The following is a 24,990-nucleotide window of genomic DNA, read 5'->3' on the forward strand; positions in this document are numbered from 1 at the left end:
ACACTAGGGTTCCTACTTGTGGCTTTTCTGGCCAAACTGGAAGCTGATAAAGGGTAAGAGTTTCTGCGGAGGAACATGACCTAGAGGACAAGGGAGGGGCTCTGTGACTAGATGGCACTGGGTGAGAATAATGGTGCTAACATTCCTAGCTGTGAGATCTCAGTCAAGTTATTTAACCTCTCTGAACTTCAGTTTCCTTGTTTAACCAAGGAGACCTACCTGAGCGGGCTGTGAGGATTGGATGCGCTGTTTGAAGCATGTCTAGTATAGTAGCTGGCACAGAGTAGGAACACAGAAAGTGTTTGCCACCCATGTTGATATTCCTTGCTTGCCAGCAGATGGTCTCTGCTCTGCAGGAGGTTGGCTAATGGGGGAAGGTGGGTAAGAAGTTAAGGTTCACAACAACATTGGCACTCAGCCTTACAGGAATGGAGTTTGTCTAGTTTCTTTGTACTTGGAAGATTGGCTTCCTCCCCACAACTTTCCCTCCTAGAGGATGATCTGATCTGATTAAAACACTACCAACAGGAAAATCTCCCTTTCCCTTTCGACATAACCCTTCCTTTCATGGGCCAAGAGCTGCAGCCTGTGCTCTCAGGGGCCTTGCCCGAGATCGCTGTGTGGGTTGGTGGCTGGCATGAAAACACAGGTCTTGGTAACTTCCAGTCTGGCTTCCTCTCCTGTTAGAGTAAACCTCCAAGTCGAGCCCCAGAATGACCATGCAAGTCTTTCCTTCTTCTCCCCATCTCTCTCCCTCTCTCTCTTTTTTTCTACCATTTCAGAGCTTAGAGAAAATTCAAAGTCTGAGTTACAGAGGTTTCAAATGTGTGACACTTAGGGAGGGGTGCAGGTGGGATACTTGATTGCTCCGGGAAGAGGTGAGACTTGCAAATGTTGTTGAGGTGGGAGATGAGAGGGGAGACCAGGAAAATGATAATTAAGGACTTACAAAGATCAGATTCTTTATAATGGTATAACAGAGTGAGCAAATTTAGAGATAGATCTGGGTGCTGAGATTTCAAGTAAAAGATTTTTTTTTTGGCCTGGAAATCTTTATTTTTGTTTACTGTATTAGTAAGGATTAGAAACCCAACTAAGGTTGGCTTAAGGAAAGAAACAAAGAACAAAGAAATGTGTGGACAAACGTCCCTGACTGCTCAAGCTCTCTCAGCTCTGCTTTCCTCTCCGCTGTTCTTGGTCAGCGTCTCTTCCAAGACACCAGCAAGATGGGCACCTCGGACTCTGGGCTTACCTTCTAACATCTTAGTATCAAGTTTGAAAGGAGGAGTCTTCTTCTTTCCTAATAGTTCCCAAAAAAGCCCTAGAATGGAGCCTCGTTGGCCAGGCTTGGGTCACGTGCCCATCCTGAGCCCCCACACTGCGGCCAGTGGGGTTCCGTGCTCTTCGGGCAGGCTGAGGTCATGTGCCCATCTCAGGAGCGCGGGGGTGGCGCTGCCCTCCTGAGTCACACGGGCTGAGAGAAGGGAGGAGGTGGTTCCTCAAAGGAAAGTCAGTGCACATTTAGCGGGAGAAAGAGAAGAGAATGCCAGACAGGCAAAAGCCACAGGCCCCTGCTCCATTTATTATGTGCTGATGTTTACTCCTCTGAACATTTTTCTCTGTGCAAATGAAAGGTGCCCCGTGAACGGCTTGTGTCAGGTGAAGATGCCCAATCTTCATAGGAATATAATTGTAACGTATCACCTTTTATAATTTTCCTACAACCTTTGTACACACCACAAATAGGGGAATTGTACATGACTATTGAATTTGAGTTCAATAAAGGATTTGTACCACCTGAATTACACCTCTATACGCAAGAGAGGATACATTAACTTAATTACTGTTGGATTCAATAACATAGGCCATTGCCCTGGGAATTTATCTTGTTTTGTACCCAGAGAGAGAAACTGGGCATCATTTCTAAAGGCAGTCAATTTCCAATTATCCATGTTAATGGAAGAACACAGCATGTGGAGACTCTAAATACAGTTTCTGTTTGGTTTAGGGAGTGGACGTGATTTTTTTCGTTTTTTACGTGGAGTTATTTGTTTTGCTTGGGCTTAGGTAACACTAAAAAGAGTTTGCATTATGTGGGTCTAAACTTTCTTTTCTTTTTTCTTGGTTTATAAAATGTGAAGCGTATTTTATTTTTTGGATGTTTATTTTTTAACTCTTCATCTTGAACTTATAGGATAGTGGCAAAAATAGTATAGAAAGTTCCCTTGTATCCTTTGCACAGCTTACCTGAATGTTACCACTGTACATAACCATAATACAAAACCGGGAAGCTAATACTGGTACAATACATGAACCAAACTAGAGACTATTTGAATTTCACCAGTTTTCCACAATGTTCCTTCTGTTCCAGACTCTCATGTTTAGTTGTTGTTTATCTGTAGTCTCTAATTTTTAATACTTCTTCAGTTTTTCTTACTTTTCATGATCTTGACACTTTTGAAGAATATTAATCGGTTATTTTGTAGAATACCCCTCAATTAATGTTTGTCTGATGTTTTCTCATGTTTGGAATGAGGTTTTGCATTTTTTGGCAAGAATACCAAAGAAATTAGTTACATCCTTCCTGTGCATCATATCAAGAGGTTTGTGATGCCAATATGTCTTGTTACTGGTGATGATAACTTTCAGCACTTGGTTAACGTGGTTTCTGCCAGGTTTCTCCACTGTAAAGTTACTATCTTCCTTTTCTAGTTAATAAATATCTTAAGGAAGGTACTCTGAGACTATTCATGTCCTGTTTCTCTTCAAACTTTCACCGCAAATTTTACCATCCATTGGTAGATCTTGTCTGCAAGAATGATGATTGTGGTGTTTGACTAACGGTGACTTTCTAGTTCCCTCTTCCCTTCTACATGTATTAATTGGAATTCTACTGTAAGGGAGAATTTTCCACTCTTTCCCATTTACTTATTTATTTATTCACTTATTTATATCAGTATGGACTCATGGATATTTATTTTATTCTATGGGTTAAATCCAATACTGTCATTATTTATTTTGTTTCCAAAAATTTCCTGCCTTTGGCCATTAGGAGCTCCTTCAGGTTGGACCCTGTTCTTTTGACAAGCCCACATCTTTTTGAGCACTTTCTTACGTTATAGCATTACAAGATGTTCCAAGGTCATCTTCTATTTTCTGTAGTCTAGTCCTGTAATCAATCACTTCTCAAGGAGCACTAGTTTCTTTTATTGCATAACAGTGTTTAGAAACAAGCAGCTGGTCATTAGGTATGCTCATTGCTACTAGGGTGTGATATTTATAGACTCTCTCAGTAGACAGGGCTAGGAAGTGTACATATGAGCACTACTCACGCATGAACACACATCTGTATTTCTTGCACAATGGGCTGATGAATGGAGTGGCCATGGTGGCAGAGATGAAGGCTATGCATAATCTCAACAACATTGGTTCCCTTTCTCTAAGGTTGATTTAGCTGCTGCCACAGCTGAATGTTTACCTGCCAGAAACAGAAGTCATTGCTGAACCCCTCACGTGTCAGACCTTTTCCATCTTGGAGTGGGCAATGTTTCATTCTGACTGGGACTGACACATATTCTGGGTTCAGATTTGCCTTTCCTGCCAGCAGTGTCCCTGCTGCCAGCACCACTAACATATATATAGGGACCAAATAAAGTGTCTGATATACAGACATGGGACACCACATTACGTTGCCTTGGAACAGGGACTCATTTCATGGCAAAGAAGGTATGGAATTTAGTACGTAAGAATGGGATCCACTGATCCTTTTATACACTGCACCATCCTGAAGCTGCAGGCCTGAAAAAGGATTGGAATAACTTCTTGAAGGTATAATTGAAGTATCAATTTGGCGATGATATCCTGCAAGAATGGAGCAGCATCCTTTAGGCTCAGTATATATCGTAAACCAATGGCCATTATATGGTGCTATGTCCCCAGTACAGAGAATACATGGGTCTGAGAATCAAAGAGTGGAAGAAGGAACATCCCTGCTCATCACTCCCAGTGAGCCATTTGGGTAATTTGCGTTTCCTGTTTGCAACTTCTGTCTCTGTCCATCTAGAGATCCTGGGTCCTAGAAGGTACGAACTTCTATCAGGGTTCACAGTAGGCGGTCCACTGAACTTGAGCTATCGCTGCTGCCCCATCTCTTGGGCTTCTCATCTTGTATGAGAAGACCAGTAAGCGCAGAGAGGAGTAATTGATCCTTATCATCACGAGGAGGTAGGACTGATGCTATGTGATGGTGGTGAGGAGAAGTATGTTTTGTACTCAGGTGCTCCCCTGAGGTCCCTTGGTATTTCCATAGCCAATCATAACTGTAAACGGGCAAGTACAGCAGCCACAGCCTGGTAAGGGCATGGTGATCAGGGGCTCAGACTCCTCTGGGATAAGGGTCTGGGTCGTCCCACCAGGCAAGTCACCTAGGCTAACAGAAGTGCTAGCTGAGGGGAGGGGAAGGACAATCATCAGTCATGACTTCAAGTCCAAGTGCAGCAGCAACTAAGTAACCCTTCTCTCACATGATTTCCCAGAGGGTGTAACCTGTCAGAATCCTGGCGAAGCTGTGGGTGGATGGGGTGACCTTAAGATGAGGAGCAAGTGGATCTGAGTGGTGCCACTTCTTGGAAGACTTACCCTTAGCGGAGATATCTGGAGAGGTTATACCCCCTCATTCACACCTGCCCCTTGCCCAGCTTCCAGCAGTCAGCAGCCAGTGCCATGGGGAAGCAAAAGACCAGCCCCACAAGGGGCAACAAAAAGGGGGTGCAAGTCTGTGTTCCGGAGCTCCCTGTGGGGCCAGGCTGAAGTTGCTCTCCCACGGGGACCATACCCATGCTTGGTGGCTTTCTTCCTCTGCACTTTCCTGCTCCTTTCTCCCCACAGCACTCTCTCAAGAAATCACTTTCTCAAGAATCCTTATCTCAGTGCCAGTCCCATGGCCTAGTGATTAAGTTCATGTGCTCTGCTTTCGTAGCCTGGGGTTCACCTGTTGGGATCCTGGACGCGGACCTACACACTACTCATCAGGCCATGCTGTGGTGGCATCCCACATAGAAGAACTAGAGTGACTTGCAACCAGGATATACAACTATGTGCTGGGGCTTTGGGAAGAAAAGAAAAAGAGGAAGATTGTCAGCAGATGTTAGCTCAGGGCCAATCTTCCTCAACAACAGCAAAAACAAAAAAAAGACATAAATCGTTTACCACAGAGATGCAAATCTACATTTAAAAAACAAAAAAGAACCCTTACCTCAGCTCTGCTTCTAGAGAACCAGCCTCAGATAATACTGATTGGTTATTTTTATTCAATTAATATCATATTTTCCTGGCTGTTAGACATTCCCAAATAACATGACTTTTAATGGCCACGTAATCTTCTATGATATAAATGTAGTTTGTTTAACTAGTCCTGTTTCTAGACATTTAGATTGTTTCCAAGTTTTCACTATTATAAATCATGCTGAGAACAGCATTGTTGATAAATCTTTGTAAACATTCTTAATTATCTTATTAGGTTAAATTCCTCTGGGTGAAGGTGTGAAGTCAAAGGTTGCAAACATTTTATGGCTCTTAATATAAATATCATGAACTTGGCCTCCAGGAGGATTGTGCCAGTTCATGCAGCCACAAACAGTGTAGGAGGGTGATTTTCCTCATATTTGCCAACCAGGGAATAATGATTGAAAAAATATTTGAAAATTTGATAGATGATTTATTATTTTAATGTGCTTTATTTTAGTTACTAGGCGGTTGACTGGTATATAGTTTGGCTGTTTGTATTTCTTTGGTGAATTGCCTGTTTTAGGCCTTTGCCCATTTTCCCATGGATGTATCCTTTTCCTCACTGATTTGTTTGAACTTTCTTTGTAATTGATTCAAAGCATATGGAACTTTCAACCATTAACGTCAAGGGGACCTCACACTGGCTCACAGAGTAGAATGCTGGGCGGGAGGTGCTGTGGCCCTCTCCCCTCATTGTACGAGAGAAGAACAGAGTCCTAGGAACAGCTAGGAAGATATGGCATTAATTGGGCCTCACAACTCCCAACCTAATTCTCTCTCTGCCACCTTTATCAGAAGCAAGGACTGAGAAGAATTGACAGAAGCAGCCACTGTGGGCTAATCCCCATTGATGAGATGAGATTGAGGAGGAATGAGGTCCCGCTTCTTCCTATGAATACTCATTCAACACAACTGAGCATTAGTATATGTCAGAAATGGTGCAAAGCATTGTACGTATAGGATATTATCGCCTCAAAATCCTGATGGGTATGTGCTACCATTACTTCCATCCTCCGAGTAAGGAAACTGAAGCTCATAGAGTGTGAAAAGCTTATGGAAATCAGAGAGGCATTAAGTGATGGAGCTGGGATCCAAGTCCTGATCTCTCTGACTCCACAGTACACGCTTGTCATGAAGGTTATACTGTTTATGTTACACTTCCACGTTACGATATCTTTGGAAGAAGAAAAGAACATTATGCACAATTCTACCCTAACATCGCCACCGCTAGTGCCTGGTGCAGTCTCTCCCGTTCCTCCCTCCCTTCCTGCTGAAATCATCTGCCCCGCCAGGACTCTGTAACTTGGTTTTCTTCACTCTATGTTTCCCCATATCGCTTCATGGATTTTATAGCCGTCATTTTAACGACCTACATAACATTCCTTTGTTAGGCAGATGCTAACTTCTTGAATTTACTGTTCTCCCACTGAAGATCTTGGGAGAACTTCTGGGGACCCCTGCTGTCTCCCCTACAGTTCTCCCTGCCTTGACAACTCCCTTTTACTTCATGCCTTGAGTGAAATGATACAAATTTAACTTGCAAATTGCCTGAGGATGTCTTTCCCAGTTGTAGGCATCTGTAAATTATATGCGAATATGTGTATAGGCAGGCAAATTCTTCCTAACTCTTTCTTTGACTTTAAGAAATACCTAGTGGAGAGGAGTGTGTAAGAGATTAAAATTCCTTCTCTGACTCTAAGTTTCTCATTCTATAAAGGAGTGAACTGACCTGCTTATGTGAGCCTCATATGTGAGACTTTATAAGAAATTGCACGGTAAGTTGTAAAGCATCTTACAGGAATGGCAATGACACTGTCGTCCCATATGTATAGTGTATCTCATGTGCAGACACCAGACACTGCGAGTTTTACATGCCTCTTAATTCTCCTCGCAGCCCTATAAAGAAGGCACGCTATTATTATCCCCCTTTTACAGGCAAGCAAATGGACCCAGAGGGGTTAACTGACTAGCTGAACGTCCATCTCTAGTAAGGGGCTGAGCTGGTGTTTGACCAAGGCTGGCCAGAGCCTCAGTGCTGTGCACAGATAGCACAATGATGGAGGCTTTTGTCTTCTTCCCACGGATCAGTCAAGGCCCTCTGGACTGTTTTGCCTTGAGGCGATGCCTTGCCAGTGTCATTCCTTCCTGGGCCCTTGAGCTGGTTCACTTTAGTGTGTACAACTTTGCCTACCCATCTGTATTCCCTTTTGGGAGTTTGGGTAGGAAATATTTACAGGAAGTTTGGTTTTGGTTAAAGCTGCTTCACCGGGTGGTTTTAGAAACCCTTTTGAGTCAGTTCGTGCTCCAGTTAAGAGTGTTAACACTCGGGCTTCTCTGGGGACTCAGCAAACTAGTCTGGTGCATTTTGTCCTGTTTCCAAGGCTCACCCGGCTCTGTGTGACTCCTCTAGCTCCAGTTTTGCTCTCGTTTCCATCCCAGCTTGAAAACTTTTTGGAGAGCTTCTTCCACGGGGGACTCCATGTCGCTCTCAGTCTTGGGATCCTTGCTGAGTTGGGGCCTCTTTTAGCAGCCTTGCTCTCTGGAGGCACAGCCAAGTTCTCTGTTGGCCTGGCATTCCCTGGCCCTCATCTCCTCAGGGTGTGAACCTGCATCACCCCCAAACCGAAACCCTTCTAAAGGCAGAGATCTGGTGTTGACTCTGAGAGGGAAGGAGGCCCCGGCCAGCCCATTTCACATCTTTGTAGTGTGTGTGGAGGCTGATGCCAACACGTGGGTGCATTTCTCTTCTTTAAATGAACACAAAGCTAATGAGAAAAAGAAAAGGAGCTTGGATGGCTTTTCTGGGAAAGGAAAAGAAAATTGTCTTCAAATCTCTGAGGGCTTGTTGTTCAGTCAACAGAGATCAGGTATCTTCACATTTTCCAGCTCAAAGCACAGGATAAGGAGAAGACAGCGAGGCAGCCAGCATCAAGGTGTAGACACGGATTTAGGAGCCAGCATGCCTGGGATCAGATTCCTTATAATCTTAAGCAAATCATTTAACCTCTTCAAACCTCAGAGTCCTTAACATAAAGTGGCATGATGGTGCATCTCCCTCATAAGTTTGAGTGAGGAACTTTTAATTTAACATACCAGCACTTACACAGCATTTTATTACATGTAACACACTGTTCTAAGCGGCTTACAAATATAACCTTGCTTAGTCCTCTTGCTAACCCTATGAGGTAGACATTACACTATTTTATTGATTCTAAGATGCATGCTGTTTGAACTTCTCTGAAGTGGGGTGCTGATGACAGCTGACGGTGTTTCACAAACTCAAAGGACTGTTTTAGCCATTGGAGAATTGGGAGACTGTTCCAGGCAGAAGGATGGCAGAGGTTTTTGGGAACCTGCATGAGCACAGAGGAATCAAACAAAGATGAATTCTTTCCATCTGGGCCAAGCAAGCTTGCCTCTGGTGCTGCAAACAGGCGTTGAGGTCTTCCTTGTTAGAATACACTCCATGAGGCCAGGGGCTGAATCTATCCTGTTCCCTGTGGTGTCCCCAGCATCATCTAGCCAGGAACAAAGGGCCTACTCTGTAGCTGATTGTTGAATGATTAAATGAGGATCCTGAGGTTGCCTTCCCCAGGGCAACCCAGGCCCTCCATTCCCATCCCCAGTGACTTTTCACATATGCATCAGTCCCTGGAGGTCTCTTTCCCATGATCCCTGGCCACCTCGTTAGACTTTAGACGTTAGACCCACATAGGTGGGTCAAGACATCACCTCACCTCATTTCACCAGGCATCTTATAAGCAGCCATCGCTGTCAGAGGTAGAGAGGGCCTCAGTATTCCAGGGTGAGGACCAAACTTGTGGCCTCTGGCAGCCAAATACTATTTCATAGCCCACGGTGACCAAGTTCATCATCATGGACTCTGGGTCATATTAAGTCCTTTGGTACACTGTTCAATGAGTCACAGTTGTCAGCACCTTTTGATGCATATACAATCACATTGCAAATAATTAGTGTGATTTCCCGTTTAACATCTTGCCAACTAGACAATACATTCCATGGGACCAGACACTAAACTTCATGAGAACAACATGTATTGTATATAAATGAATTAGTAAAAGCCCATTTACATCAAAAGGTGACTTTTGCTAGTACGTGAGTGAATTTAGTTGGGGAGGTGAGGGCAGTGAGGGTGATGGCAGTGGTGGTTTGAGTGTTGTGGTAGGTCACAGTGGGAGCTTTGACACCAGGTGCCTGGTTCAAATCCTTCCATTTATTCTCTGAGGGTGAACCATAACACAACTTGGGGACCCAGTGTCTTCATCTATGAAATGGGGCTTATCTCGGTGCCTACTTCATGGGGTTGCCATGAGGATTCCATTAGATAACACACGGGACTGCGGTATTTGACACGTTGTTCATGCTGCATGTACATTAGCAAATGTTATTAGCATTGTCGCCCTCAGGATTTTTTTCTCTGTGCTCAGGATGGCTCTCTCTGCTCCATCCTTGGGTAGTTGCTTGGCCATTAGGCTTTTCTGAGAGTTATTTTCATTTATTTGTGAGATATTCATTTGCTTAAAATCAATTCCTCCCAAGCAGGGTTGCCCATACGCCATGGCTCTGCATGGAAGGAAAAAAAGCAAGAAAGTATGCGTCTGGGGGCAGGGATGGTGACGGGGGATGTGGGGAGATGGAGTGAGCCAGGCTGTGCCGAATACATGTAATCAATAGGTGAAATTGATTTGTTATTAGAAGTTACAGGCCCTGCTGGGTGAGCTGTTTTCAATGGTGCCAAGAAATGTGTCTATTTCATTTTTCCTCCTCTTGGGGCCAGGATATGTTTCAACATCACCCTCAAACCAGCAGAACAGCCTGGGAGTAGAGAGGTCATGTCATCCTCCACTGTCCCCACCTTCTATACACTAAATGTTTCTGGGTTAAGATATCAATATAAACCTGGGAGCTTCTTTGCTTCTGAGATGGGAAAGAAATAAATGCATTGAGCCATGAGCATTCATTGATTTACTCACTATTTATTGTGTACCTACTATGTACCAGATGCTTTTTTAGGCATTATAGATTCAGCTGCAAATGAGACAGACACAGACCTGGACCCTGCCCTTGCGCCCCTGAATGTCTGGTGGGACAGGGACATTATACAGCTGTGATTAGTGCCATGAGGCTGTTAGGGTCACGAGAGCCTTTTCGGAGGACTTGGAGTGAAGCCGTGACCTGAAGGGTGAGTAACGGCTGGCCAGGGCAAGGGCAGGGAGGGCGGGGAGCATCCAGGCTGTAGGGAGCTCCCCACAAAAAGGTGGAGCAGGGGCAGGGTGGAAGGGGCAGGGTGCAGGTGATCAGAGGGGGAGGGGGAGGGATGTGTGGGATGGAGGCAGCTGGAGGCCCCTGGGCTTAGCAGGGTACACAGGGAGCAGTGGTGAGGGACCTGATCTCCCTCTGGAGAGCACAGGAACGTCAGTAAGGAGAGAGAAGTGATCACATTTATACTGAGAGAGGACCTCTCCGGCGCCTATATGGAGAACGAATTACACATGGCCAGCTGGGAGGCAGAGACCCCTGTGAGGAGTTCTGTGGAGTGCAGATGACAGGTGGCGGGGACATGGACTCTAAAGGGATAGCAGTGGGGAAGAGTGGGTGGAACCGGAAATATTGAAAAGGTGGTCTTGACAGATTGGTGATTCACTGACAGTGGGGGGAGGTCAGAAGGACACTAGTGTTGGGCATGGTGGTCGTTTTCTGGAGGTTCGGACATGGGAAGGGGAGCGGGTTTGTCTGGGGGATGCAGCTCAAGCCTTCAGTTTCAGGCACACTGAATTCAAAGTGCCAGCAAGACAGCCAAACGGAGATGCCACGTAGCAGGTAGATACGTGAGTTTGCAGCTAAAAATAAATCTGAGTTGATGACAAAGTATTACAGGCACCTCTTCTATCGGATGGAGCCCAAGGAGTGATTCTTGATCTAGCCAGCATAGCGTCATGAAGCAGGGTGCTATATCTTGGACTTTCCACTGCTAGATCCACCTTTCTCTCTTCCTGCGACCTTCAGCAGTTCATCTAACCTTTCTGCGCTCCCCTAGCCTCAGCACAAGATGGTGATAGTTATGTCAGCTTCAGACTACGCAGTAGCACATGTTTGAGGATCTATTAAACTGAAAATAAAACACGTGAGGCTCTTTGGAAATAAGAACTATGTTAAAACAAGGAGTTATTATAGTTGTGCGTAAGCCAATGAAAAGCAGAAATACAGCCCCAAGGCTCAGTATTGATTTTGGTCCCGGGTGCTTCCCGCAGCCGAATAAATCTGACATTTCTCCCCTGAAGTGCCGGCTGAGCTGATGGCAGGTCTCCAGCTCCCAGCCTCCTTGCCCCTGCTCCAAGGTTACGTCCTTTCTCAGCTCAGGCCAGATCCAGCAGCCCCGACACCTGCCCGTGCTGCTCTGGCTGCCCTTCCCACCCCAGTGGGTGGTTACAGGAAGACTCCAGTTGTGAAGCTGGAGCTCGGCCAAGAGCAGATGCCCTCTGATTAAACTGGGGACAGGCCCTGCCAGAAAAGCAGAGCTCCCGTCTGCAGAGCAAGGGATGTAGGAGGGCGACCAAAGAGAATGTCTCGAGACAGAGTTTTCAAACTTTAGGATGCATTAAGGTTATGGAATTTGCCTCAATCAGTCATTCAGTTACTGCGTAAGTATTTGTTGAATGCCCACTAATGTCAGGCTCTGAGATAAGCCTGTGGATATAGGAATGAAAAAGACAATATGTTTGCCCTCCTGGTATTAATATCGAATTGAGGGAGAGATTGACAATAAACAAAAGAACAAAAGACTCTTAAGGGAACAACCAGGCACAAGGATAGAGAGTAATGACGTGTCTGGGGTGGGGAAGGCCTATTTTAGATGGGGTGGTCAGGGAAGTCTTCAACGAGGTGGTGACATTTGATCTGGGATTGGGGGGCTAAGAAGGAGCTGACCTGTGAAGAGCACAGAGAGGACTGTTCCAGGCAGAGGGCCCAGCCATGCAGATGACCTGAGGGGATGACACGCTTGGTATGTGTGCACAACCATGAGCAGGAGCGTGGCTAGAACCCAGGGAATGAAGGGGAGGAGGCAGGGGCCAGATGGTGCAGGGCTTAAGAGTTGTAGGAAGGAGTTTGGACTTTTGTTTTAGTGTCAAGGTGAACCTCTGAAAGGTTTTAGGCAACAGAATGATTTCTGGGTTTTTTGTTTTTTTTCCTGAGGAAGATTTGCTGTGAGCTAACATCCACTGCCAATCTTCATCTTTTTGTACGTGAGCCGCCACCATAGCATGGCCACTGACAGATGAGTGGCATAGGTCTGTGCCCAGGAAGTGAACTCGGGCTGCTGAAGCAGAGTGTGCCAAACTTAACCACTAGGTAACTGGGGCTGGTACCAATTATTTCTGCTTTAAAAAGATTGCTCTCACCCCTGAGTGGATAATGGGCTGGAGGGGAAAGGAAAGAATCAAGGAAACTAGCCAAGAAGCCCCGGCAGTCCTCCAGGGGAGAAGTGATGGCCAAGGGGGCCTGGTGGTGCCTGTGGAGATGGAGTGAAGTGCACGGACTGGAGGGGTTGGAAGTGGAATGGATCAGCTTGCTGATAGAGGGGAAGTGAAGGGCAAGGGAAATGGAGGGATGGAAGATGACTTGTAGGTTTCTGGCTTTAGCAGCCATGTGGATAAGGACACATTTGCTGTCATAGGGATGACTCAGAGCACAGGTTCATGGAGGGAAACCTAGACTTCTGTTTGACCTGGTAAAGTTTGACATACCCCTAGGGCATCCTGAGGAGATGTCAAGTATGAAGTTGGATGTACAGCCTGAAGTCATCAGACAGTTCTGGGCTGGAAATGCAACTGGAGCATCTCAGCACAGGACTGGATGTGAGCTCCCAGGGAGAGGGTTAGACAGAAAGAGCACAGGGCCTGGGCCTCAGCCCTTGGAAGTCACGGTATATACTGGAGAATGGCCAGTGGGGAGCAGGAAGCCAGGAGGGATGGTGCCATGGGAGCCCAAAGAAACTTTTCAGAGGCTAAATAGGGGAGGATTGAGGACTGCCCGCTTGGTTTGGTTACTTGGAGGAGGTTGCTGATGGTGACAAGTCATTTCAGTTAGTCAGTGAGGATGAAAGGCAGATTAGAGTGGGCGGAAGAATGAAGTGGAGCTGCGGAGGCAGAAATGACATCTAAGCACAACTCTTTGGAGATGTTTTGCTGACAAACTGGGCAGAGAAATGGGGAAGTAGCTGCTTATTTGGTTTTCTATGAAAGTAAGAGATGTTCTCTCCATCATTTCTAAACCTCTCTCCCACTCTGATACACCCAGGACTTGATACTGGATCACCTCAAATATTCCCATGATAAAATAAACCGTGGATGACATGTAGTCCCCAGTATATAGCTGCGACTCCACTTTCTCCCTTTCAAGAAAGCTTCCAGGAATGTAAATCAGTTAGAGTAATGTCAGGATAAGCATTTGCTACTTTTTAGGAAAAATCATAATTCAACTTCTACACATTAAACTACACGAAACCCAATTATTTGCAACACAAATTACGACTCACTGCATCACACATCTTGGGCATGTTGGCTGAGAAGTGTGGGTGGGTGCCGTTCATTCATCAAATATTTTCTGAGTGCTTGCTATGGGTCAGGAGCTTGGCTTTGGGCACTGGAAGCAGTATGTGAACAACCAAACATGGCCTCTGCCCTCATGGAGCTCCAGCCAGGTGGGGAGCACAGACACGAGTAAGTGATTTCAAGCGTAGTGAGCTTACAGCCGAGAAGCATTGTGTTCTCAAGGAGAGTGTCACCAGGGTCCTGGACTGGTCTACAGGCTCATCAAGAGTCTGTTTGAAGAAGTCAGGATGGATAAGCCAAGGTGTGAGTTAATGAGGCCTGTGTTGGGGGTGGGTGTGGACAGTGGCCCAGGCAGAAGTGAATGCCCAGTGCTGGAGGGGGCCCATCTCCAGTGAGGTCGGTACCAAGGCCAGCCTGTCCAGGAAGTCAGGGAAGGAAGAGGGAGTGCCATGAGAGGCAGCCAGAGAGGCAGGCAGGGGTCAGATGGGCAGGGCCTGGGGGCTCCAGCCAGGGGTCTGGTCTTTATCAGGAAAGCAACATGAAGGGTTTTAAGTGTGTATTGAGGGAAGAGGGGTGGGCATGTCAGACTTATTCTAAAAGAGCACCCAGATGTCCAGGGAATGGGATGTGGTTGTACAGGAGAAAGGCAGCAGGTAAGTGTCGCTTGTACACAGGCAGGGGGACTGCATTAGTTCCCCTGCAGCGTATTTGATGAGATGTGGCTGAGGATTTGGAAAGCAGATGGGGAGTGGGAGGCAAGGCCAGCCTTCTGCTTCCTGTCCTGTCCCTGACACAGGTCAAGTTCTCTTCTTTCTCCTCCCTCCCTCCCCTCTGGGAAAACCCAACAGACTGGTACTGGGCCCAGTTCTCAAGGGGTGGGGACAGAAGCAGACGCCAAGGGACACCCACAGGGTCAATGTGGGAACACAGGATGTAGAAATGATGGAATGGAGGCCAGAAGGGCTGTCTTAAGGGACTGACAGCAGTGGGCATGGTAGGGGGCATAGGAGTGCAGAGACGCCGCTGGGTGCACTCCCCGGGGTGGTCAGTGCAGAACTTCACTTCCCTTGAGGAGGCCCTGGTAAAAAGAACGCTGATTCAGCAAGTCTGGGGCATGAGCAGGGAATCCCTATTTTTAAGAAGCCCTCTCCTCCCCTACCAAGGTTATTGTGACCTAGGTGGTCCCACGACCTTCCTTTTGAGAATGCCTCAACGCTGCCCGGCTGCCTGGCCTTATATCCTCAGGCCGCTCAGCTGTCTCTCACCATCTTGGCCCTGTATTAAGACGTGGATAAGCACATCCCGTCTGATAGACCAGAGGCGGCGGGGCTGTCGGGTGGGCCGCACAGCATCGCGAGGCCGCCAGGGGTCGCCAGAGGCCTCGGCTCGCGCTCCAGGGCTCCTCCGCCCGCGGACGCCGCGCCCGAGCCAGCGAGCGGAGCCAGAGCGCTGCGGGCTCACAAAGCGGCCGGACGCGCGGCGGCGGGTGGCGGGAGCGCAGGGGAGCGAGCCGACCGATCAGCCCTCTCCGCGACCGCGCCACAGGAGCTCGAGCAACTCGGACGCGGGGACCCAGGCCGGCCCCCAAGGTACGTGCCCGCGGAACCCCGCGCCCCAACTTGGCGTAGTTGGGATCTCCCCGCGGCCACCGGGGGGCTGGCAGGGTCAGGGCCTGGGGGTATCTCCGCGCGCCCCTCTCTCCGAGGCGGCGGGGCGGGCGAGGGGAGACCCTCTGCTGCAGGTGCTGCCCCTCCACTTCCCATTCTGCCAGAGGCTGGACTGCTGCTGGGAGCCCTGTTCCCCCCTCCCTACCCCAAGCTCTAGGCACCATCCATGGGAGTGCGGCTTGCGGATTGAGGGCTTCTCGTTTTGGGGGACGGGTACCAAAGACCCTGATCCGAGAGTAGCAGTCTGTGGGGCACCCGGAGAATAGGCGACGGGGGTCCTCTATAGTTTAATAGCACCCCGTAATTGGTGACGCAGCCTCCTCATTTGTAACGGAGCTCCCTATTCGTGAGAGGGGCCCCTAGGTCTCTAGATCGGCCCCAGGTGTGCGAGGGATGACCCTGTCTCCGCAGTCAGAGCCCCCGCCCCGACAGCTGGGGCCGGCCGCGGAGGCGCCCAGACCGCGGTGCTGGCGAGGGGCTCGCGTGGTCCCGCCCTCCCGGCTGACCGTCCCCGTGCCCCCGGCCCCGCAGATGCCAGCGATCGCGGTGCTCGCGGCGGCCGCCGCGGCGTGGTGCTTCCTCCAGGTCGAGAGCCGGCACCTGGACGCACTCGCTGGAGGCGCGGGCCCCAACAACGGCAATTTCCTAGACAATGACCAGTGGCTGAGCACCGTTTCCCAGTACGACCGGGACAAGTACTGGAACCGCTTTCGAGACGTGAGTAGCGCCGCCTGGCCCAGTGGGGCGGGGGAGCCCCTCTGAGAGGGGGCCTCTGACCTGGGTGGGGAGCGGACTGGTGCAGACCTCTCAAGGCCAGGTCTGGCCGGGGTTCCTGGGCTGCGTCTTGCCTGAGAGTAACTTTAAAGAGAACTTCGAAGGCTTGATGCTCTTGCCTGTTACCTGTGGTCCAGGTGTGTGTATTTGTAGGTGGGAGGAGGTGACTGTACTAAATGGAATGAACAGGAGCAGCTGCGGAGAGAGAGGCTCCCTAAGCTTCTGAGTTCCTCTAAGGTTCATGGTTGACTTTGCCCAGCCCCTAGATAACCCCCTTGGGGCATCAGTGATTCAGGCCATCTTAAGAGTGCGCCGAAGAAACCCTACTGCAGGGGCTAGGTTTGGGTGAGCCCAGCTCATTTACTAGGGACCTAGGAGTTCCAGGTGTGAGAGGAGGTTTGCAGGGTCATGGCAATGGGCCTGATAAAATGTGGGGGAGCATGGTGGTTTTGGCCCTTGGCATCCTTAGGGGAAGGGAAAGGGAGCAGGCAGCTCATGGAGTTGGTCCTCTGTCCTGAAGGGGAGCGGAGCGGGCAGAAGATTTCTCTTTTGGGAGAGCGGGGGAGGGGAGAAAGTTATTCCTGGGCACCCAGAGGCACACCTGCTGCCTGTTTCTGCCCCGAGGCTGGCTGTTGCTCCCCAGGTAGGCCCTAGAGGATGGGTATGCCCGAGAGGCACCTGGCATAGTCTTTCCAGCAGATGGCATCCCCTCTGTGCTGTGGGAGCTGCTGCCAGCTCTTTCAAAGGCTGCCCCAGGGGCTGGGGCCTTGCCCTTCTTGGGGGCTAGGAGAAAATTTTTATGATACTTAACATTAGGAGTTCCTGCCCTTGTGAGACCCGTACCTCAGAGTCTCTGTTCTCGTCACAGGGCATGGGCTCTTTAGGTGGGAGACGGGTGGGAGTTGCCCTCCTTCGCTGTCTTCCTCTTAACCCCATTCGCAGTTTCCCCAGCCCTTGGTGGGGAGAGTCTGAGGGCTCCAGTGAATCCAGATGTTCTCTGGTACTTGCTAAAGAGCACCTCTCCAGATCCTGCTCTAGAGGAGCGGGTGCACCCAGTCTTGAGTGGGGGCCTACTTATCTCTGCGCTCTCTGTCCTCCTCCCCCTCTGTCTAGTTGATGGTGGGCTGCTTCTCTTTGAAAGAGGCGTTCAAACACTTTCAGTGAACTTCCACAGTTATGTGGGGCCTTACTTTTGCAGCAGATTCCCTTGCCCCCCCCCCCATCCCCCAGCCCCACCATGACATTCCTGCCATGCCTCCTTGCTGTCCTGCTCTGTTAACCACCTTCGGTCCCCTTTCTGTTCAGCTCTGAGGACCCCTGCACTGTTTACCTTTGCCTATGGCTGAAAAAGATGCCCAAACTGTAAAGCCTCCATTCATGGACTCACATGGGGTAGAAATAATTTTGCTTTGTTTTTTTAACATTATATTTTAGATAGAGTTGAGGAACAGGGCAGGTGCTTAACTCTGCTAGACGTGGAAGAATCAGGTCAGGTGTAGAGGTGAAGGGCCATCTTTGCAGACACCTTGGTTCGCGTGGCACGTGGGGCGAATTGAAAGCATCTGTGCATGTTGGTCTTCCGGGTGTAGAAAGGTTTACTGTGCTTTCGTGCCTGTGCAAGGTTTTCTAGTCTCAGTGTATCATAAGCATGACATTATTCTTACTTCACATTCAGCTTTAAATTTTTAAAAATTGAGCTTCTCTTCATTCCTTGTTTTTCTTGCGAATGTTGACATTTTTTATCCCTAGAAGAGTGTTTTTCCAAACCTGACTGATCACGAAGCTTACCTGGGGTGCTTGTAAAATTATAGCGCCCAGACTCCTCCCCTGGAGATTCTGATCCCATATTTCTGGACTGAGTGCTGGGAAATCCACATTTTAAAGAAACATATGAGGTAATTCTTATGGTGTTTAGGAAATACTACCTTAAATATTGTAAAAATGTCCAAAACTTAACACCAAAAAGTGAAAAGCCTCCATGTTCAAATATACTACTTTTTTTGTTTTGGGAGCAATTTTAGGTGTTAAACTAATATTTTTAGTAGCATGTATTCTTTAAAAATGGTAATTTAATCTAGCATAGCATTAAAAGACATCTAAAAATGTTAAAAAATCCCAAACATCTTCAGCCATCAACCATTTTATATGCTTTTTATGTGCTTCATGGAATCTTCTAATGTTAGCCATGGCTCTGACATAACTTAATGCCATTAATCTCTTTAAAGTGTTGTGAAACTCAAACTAGACGCTTTTTAAGGCCAAGTCCGAGAGTCTTCAGTTGGTTCATTTACTTGGAATAACCACAAAGCCTGGGTCCCCTGAGACCAAGGAGTAGAAGGTTCCTTCCTGTAGAAACGAGCTGCTCAGTGGACGGTGGACAAAGCCCTGGCTACTGCTGCCATTTCTCAGGCAGCTGACCGTCTTCCCTGAGCCAGGCCTTCCTTGAGGATGACAAAGCTCCACATTTTTTGCTATTATTTTAGATGTTTTGTTGAAGCCACTGATAACTTTGAGAGGCTGTGCCCTGAGATTATTGTTATGATGCTTGTCAATTTTTGAAAGTCATTGTGAGGGAAAACTTCTTGCTTTTCTCCCAACCTATCACTTTTTTGCACTTGGGGGAGAGACACTTAGAAGTGATTTTTGAACATGTGAAAGTGAAAACTGAGGGCTCCTTTTATGGAGTTGATGATATCCGGTGGTGGTTGTTACTGGGCTAATTTTGAAAGGGAAATGATGGCAGGCTGTGTGCTCCATGCTCCCCTGCCTGTTGCGTGTGCTATGACATTGCCAGAGACAACCTTACAGCCTCTACTTACCACTTCGAAGTGGTCCTATTGCTCCTGGTACACACAAAATTGCTATCTCCTTTCCAGAAGTAAAACTTTCACAACTACTCTATGGCTTGTTGCCTGGAGTGATGGATCCGGGAGAGATGTAACAGCATTCGTAAGTTTGCTTCTGAATGTATCAGTGGTCTGTTAGTTTGGTCATTATTCTTTTATAAAGCCTAGCAACTGGGGGGCCGGCCCTGTGGCCGAGTGGTTAAGTTTGCGTGTTCTGCTTCGGTGGCCCGGGGTTTTGCTGGTTCAGATCCTGGGCGTGGACATGGCACCACTTGTGAGGCCACATTGAGGTGGCATCCCATGTGCCACAACTAGAAGGACAAACAACTAAAATACGCAACTGTGTACTGGGGGGATTTGGAGAGAGAAAGCAGAAAAAAAAAAAAAAAAGATTGGCAACAGTTGTTAGCTCAGGTACCAATCTTTAAAAAAAACTAGCAATTGGGATGTTTCGGTCAGATGGAGGCCCAGACTTTTGCCCAAATACAGTATTTAGAAGGAGAAGATGAAGGCAGATGTTTATATTAAGTTCTACGATAGTTTCCCACCCCTAGCTGTCATGCATTTAACTCCTCTGTGGCTTGAATTTGAGGGGTGAGGATGCCACAACCACTCTCCTGATTTTTTTTCTGAATCTGATTTGGCTTTCCATAACCATTACTGTCAGGAAATTTTCCTCTGTTCATTCTTATATCCATTTGTATGTTTATTCATCCCAACAAATATTTGACTTCTGCCATGTGCTAGGCAATGGACTATGGGGTGAGCAAGATAAATCTCTCACGTAATCTTTTGTCTGGATGAAATCCTTTAACTTATGCTGTCACACATTTTTTTTTATTCTGTTTTCTTTTTGAAAAAAATGAATTTTCTTGTAAAGGTAATACATGCTGGTTGTAATTAAAAAATGAAAACATCGGAGAAATAGGTAATACCTCACATCAAGCACTTGGTGTACCAGACATTGTTTAAGGTACTTTCCATGTATTATCTTATCTAATATTCATAATAATCCCCAGAGAGAAGTACTATTATTATCCCCCATTTACTGGGAGATGAAGTCTCTTGCCCACAGTTGCAGAGCTGGGTTGCGGAGAAGCTTGGCCTGGAACCGGGTGGGCTGCCTCCAGACTCTCCCTGAGCACTGCAGCCCGTCAACAGCCAAGTGGATGTGGGGTGTGAGCGTCCCCTGATAGCACATTGCAGGTCTTTCCTGCTTCATGTCTGAGGGCAGTCAGTGAAGAACCTTAGGTTGAGACAAAGTGGAGTGGAAAGCCAGGTGGACACAGCTCATTGCCGGGATCACACTAAGACTTATCTTCTGTTAATAATGAGCTTCTGATTTGATTAAAATAATATTGTTGCTTACACCAAACATGACATTTTCTTTCTTTTGCACACATGAAACCAGCCCTGACATTTAACTCCAGGATAATTACCTTCAGCAGGCCCGAAGAATCAGAAGTGTTGCCTTGGCTGGCATTTATCTTACTCCGGAGTGACCTGAGTTTGTAATTCTAATGAGACCACAAGGACCGGCCCATGTTCTTTTTCCTTCTGGTGCACACTCTGGCGCATTTGGTGGTCTCTGTAGCAGAACTGGGGTGGCAGTAGGCATCTGATCTGCTCATTTGATCTCAATATCCAGCTATAATGAGTTCCAAGGGCAAGTGGGGCTTACTGATAGAGAAGAGTGCCTGGCTCAGTTGGTGGGGTTGGTGACAAGAGAGGTGGTATGGCTTAGTAGATCAGTCATTAATCTGTCACCACAGAAGCGCAGCTTGTAATAGAGAGTAGCAGAAAATCATTTTGATTAAACAGGTTCAAGGAGACTTAAATGAGTTTGTGATCCTGACTCTCTTTAATGAACCCGCTATCTTCAATCCCCTGTACTAGATGACCACTGATAGAAACAATTATTTCACAGGAATCGTTATAAGGGGACAGTCAGAAAGTTGATAGGCCTAACACCATTCTTGTATTCTCTGTCCTTACCTTCAGTTTGTTCTTGCCAGAGAAAATGTAGTTCTTGCCTGGCAAGGATGGCAGAGCTTCTTGCTCCGGTTGACGTTCCCAGGTTGAGTTCCCCTGCCTCTCCTGGTCTTCCCCCAACCCGGCTGCACAGCACGTCAGCTGAACTGGATTTTCTGGGAGGCTAAGTACTCCCCTCTATGCTCATGAGATTGTTGCAAAAGCGAGAAGTGGCCCAAATGGATCCTGGGACCTGTAATACTCCCCTAGAGGAGTGGGACCTAATCATTAGCTAAACTGTTTTATCTTGCTTAGGGAGACAATGTTAGCAATTAAATATTTTATAATAAGTCATTTCTTATTCAGTTACTCAATATGTTTCAAACCAAGCCCACTCAATATCTAAATTTGAACACCTTCAGGATGCCTCATTTTCCCTTTCCTCTGGTGAGGTGACTTTATGTGTTCCTTAGGAAAGTCCTTGGACTGACGCTCACACTTGGTCTCATCTCCCCAGATGAGATAATTACAAACAAAAGAAATTTCCTGTAAGAGATTACATAATTTGCCCAAGATTGCAAGTATTTTTTCACCATGTTTCGTTCAATATAAGATACCATCAATCCTAAGATGCAACATTTTGTACGCTACAAAGAAAGAAGATAATGCCCAGATGAAGAGTTTAATAGCTTCCTGGATAAAGCTGGGACCCCAGAGGACCACCCCCTCGGTATAGAGGTAAAGAAGAAATAAACCCACTGTGCAGAAAGGGAGCCATGGCAAGGTGACTCATGTGTCTCCACCGTGGCACTGGCAGATGGAGGGAGAAAACAGACTCTGAGCAATTGAGCAGGTTGTTTCTTGCAGGATTCTGGTCTAAATGCACTCTGCCATTGCGGCCTCCCCAAGCCTTAGATGGTTAGTTTAATTTAAAGTAGTCTCAGGTTGTTTGGCCTCTCCGAATCCTTGACTTCTCATTTGTTGGGTGGGATAATAACTCTCTACTGGTGAGGACTAAAGATTGCGAGTGACTGAACCTAGTCCAAGTTGGCTTAAATGGAAAGGAAAACTTAATTGTGTAACTGAAAATTCTGATAAGCCATGGCTTTAGGTAAGGCCAGGTCTGGGGGCTCAGGTTCCATCACAGGACTTGGGCCGTGTGTCTGGCATTTCCCCTCCTCTGCACCCCTCCCATCTCTGGCTTTCTTCCCCTATGTTGGTTTTGTTCTCAGGCTGATTATTTCCACATGGTGACTCATGGCAGCTACAAATTTACATCGCTGTGTAGTTTTTATGTTTTAGTAGTGTCATGAAAGTCCCAGAATTGACATTTGTCAAATTTACCTGTTTTATGCACCCATTCCCCAATCAATCACTTTGGCCAAGTTGGTAGAATATGCTGATCATCCAGGCTGGGTACATGCCCAACCCTGGGGCTAGGGCTGGGATCTGGGGATAGAGTGGTGGTGGGGCTCCAGTCAAAGGGGAGTAGAAGGGTAGTTCCTTAAGGGGAAGTGGGTATCCACTGTGTTGACCAACCTCACGGGGTCAGCATGAAGAGTAAATTGATTAATGCATACAAAGCTCTTTGCAAAGTGTCTGGCTTAATAAATACTCAAGAAGTGGAGGCTATTATTTTTACTAATATTATCAACTCCTATAACACTTTTATACATTATTCCTCAATTTATCAGTGTATATATTTATATTTTAGCTTCTTTAATCATTGGATGCTTCCTGAAGTAAGAGCCTGAGTCTTACCATGCCTTGCACACAGTAGGTGGTCAGTAAGCATTTTGTTGAATTGTTACCTAAGCACACCTCTTGATGAATTCCTGGTGAAAGAAAGCCTAAAGGAGAATTATAGGCACATGTGCTTTTATAGTTTTTTGGTAGGTGGAAATTCTACATCACATACACGTTTGAAAAACATTTTTTTTTTTGGTCTAACCTGTATCTCTAAGCCAGGACCTCACAACTTTATCACCCCTTTTACAATCCACTGTTGTATAGAGCTTGGTGTCCCCAGACCTTTGCCATTGAGCCCAGCACAGAAGGCTGCTCAGTGAATGTTTGAATTTGAGTGAATGAATGAATAAGTGAACTATCTAGGACTTTCCACACCTCCAGGAGGTTCTTTTCGGAGAGCTGGCCCCAGTGAGTCATGCTAGCTTGGGACGTGTGTGTCTCATTCCATTAGTAATTGACAATGATGATGGAAACCAGCAGATGGGGTTGCTGTTGAGAGGCGAGGAACTGACAGGGAAACTCAGCCTCCTCACAATTAGGGCACAATTCCTGAACCCGCGAAAATCTCTTGAGTCTGAGTCACATCATGGTGAAGAACCCCCTCTTAACCTGAGATCATATTCCAGTCTTGCCAAATATAAGCTTGGGTCTTGGCTAGAGCATCAGTTTCCCCACCTGTAAAACTGCAGTGATCCTGTCTATTCTGTGGGGTTTTGAGGAGGACCGAGTGAGCTCATGGCACAAAGTAGATGTTCGTGATCTTTCAGTGGCTCGTGTACTGTTCTGATTTCCTTTCCGAGGGTCACTCATCTTAACTTCTGCCCTGTGAGCGTGAGTGAGTTGTTAGCATACAGCTATAGACGTTGCTTTCTGTCTCACGTCTTAGAGGAATGTTGGGGAAATTTGTTCTGTTATCCTTGAGCCTGTCTCGCTCCATTCCTTGCCAGTCTAGAAGGCCATGTGAAGTTCCAGATGGTCCATTCTCTGTTGTTTTCCAGTTGCTGCTCCTGGCACAGAAGACCTTCCCTTCATATTTCACATTGTCACTAGACCTCTCCTGAAACTGGCAAGTCTCATCACAGTGTATCTGGGAGTTTTGTGCAGGGCCCCCCAGGGAGCCCATTATGCCAACTAAGCCCTAATTGGTATCACTTTTAATGTTCAGCTCTGATCCAGTTGCCTCCAGCCCATCTGAAAAAGTAAAAACCTCAGCTTGTGCTGCAGAGTTGTCCCAGGCTGGCTTTGGGGTGGATGGGGTCCTGCACTGCTGTCCTCAAGGAACCTCCCATAGGGTCTAGTAGATGCTTCTTGTTGGTGTTCAGGAGTCCTCATGCTCCAGGTCTGACTTTATGAACGAATAGGAAAATACTGGTAGGATTGGCCAGGCCTTTGTTCCTTCTTGCCACAGATCCGACTCTTCAGTTCCAGGTCATTACAGGCCATCGGAGGACCTGTAATTCGCCACAACTGAAGCATGTTGGCCATGGTTTAGGAAAACCCAAACAATAGCAAATAGTTAATGCAGGGCGTGGTGATTTTTTTGGTGCAAAAATGTTCTCCAAATGCCAGCTATGTGCCAGGCCTTTGCTAGGTGCTGGGTGAACAAGATAGATGCAATATTTACCCTTCTGGAGTTTACAGTCTGGCGTGGCTGACAGAAAAACAATCACAAAATAATCATTCAGGTGTAGTTGAGCAAAATGCTACAAGGTGGAGGTACAGATGCTCTGAGAATATGTAATGGGGAGGTGAACGGGTTAATTAATTTTTTTGGTCAGAAAATGCTTCCCTAGGAAAGGCATTGGACTGAGACGTGCAGGATGACAGGAGCGAGCCAGGCGACGAGAGGAGGTGCTTGTGTCCCAGGCAGCGAGTGGGAAGAGCGAATCCAAAGGTCTTGAAATGGGAAAGACCTTGATGTGTTTCCATCAGATGTGTCTGCCCTAGGATTCCCTTAAGTAGTAAGCTCTCTCCTAGTTTATTTAAAAAGCATGCTTTTCACATTCTCAATTTAACACATATTTTGGGGCAGGGGGATGAGTCATCTGTGACAGTGAGGTACATAGATGGGCTAAGTAGTTGGCGGAAGGATGGTGTATTCTTTTGTTTCTCCTCTTTGTACCT

At 47.1% G+C, this 24,990-nt stretch overlaps 1 protein-coding gene across 1 annotated transcript in view; it reads left to right on the forward strand.

The window, feature by feature from the left end:
- The first annotated feature begins 15,177 nt into the window (after positions 1–15,177).
- SPOCK1 (SPARC (osteonectin), cwcv and kazal like domains proteoglycan 1) overlaps positions 15,178–24,990 on the forward strand; it is a 470,120-nt gene continuing 460,307 nt past the window's right edge. The window contains exons 1-2 of the mRNA XM_008513818.2: positions 15,178–15,448; positions 16,058–16,243. Of these exons, the coding sequence (XP_008512040.1) occupies positions 16,058–16,243 (186 nt within the window). The 5' untranslated portion in view covers positions 15,178–15,448. The remainder of the gene's footprint in view (positions 15,449–16,057; positions 16,244–24,990) is intronic.

This window comes from Equus przewalskii, chromosome 13 (assembly GCF_037783145.1).
Source record: "Equus przewalskii isolate Varuska chromosome 13, EquPr2, whole genome shotgun sequence".
Lineage (NCBI taxonomy): Eukaryota > Metazoa > Chordata > Mammalia > Perissodactyla > Equidae > Equus > Equus przewalskii.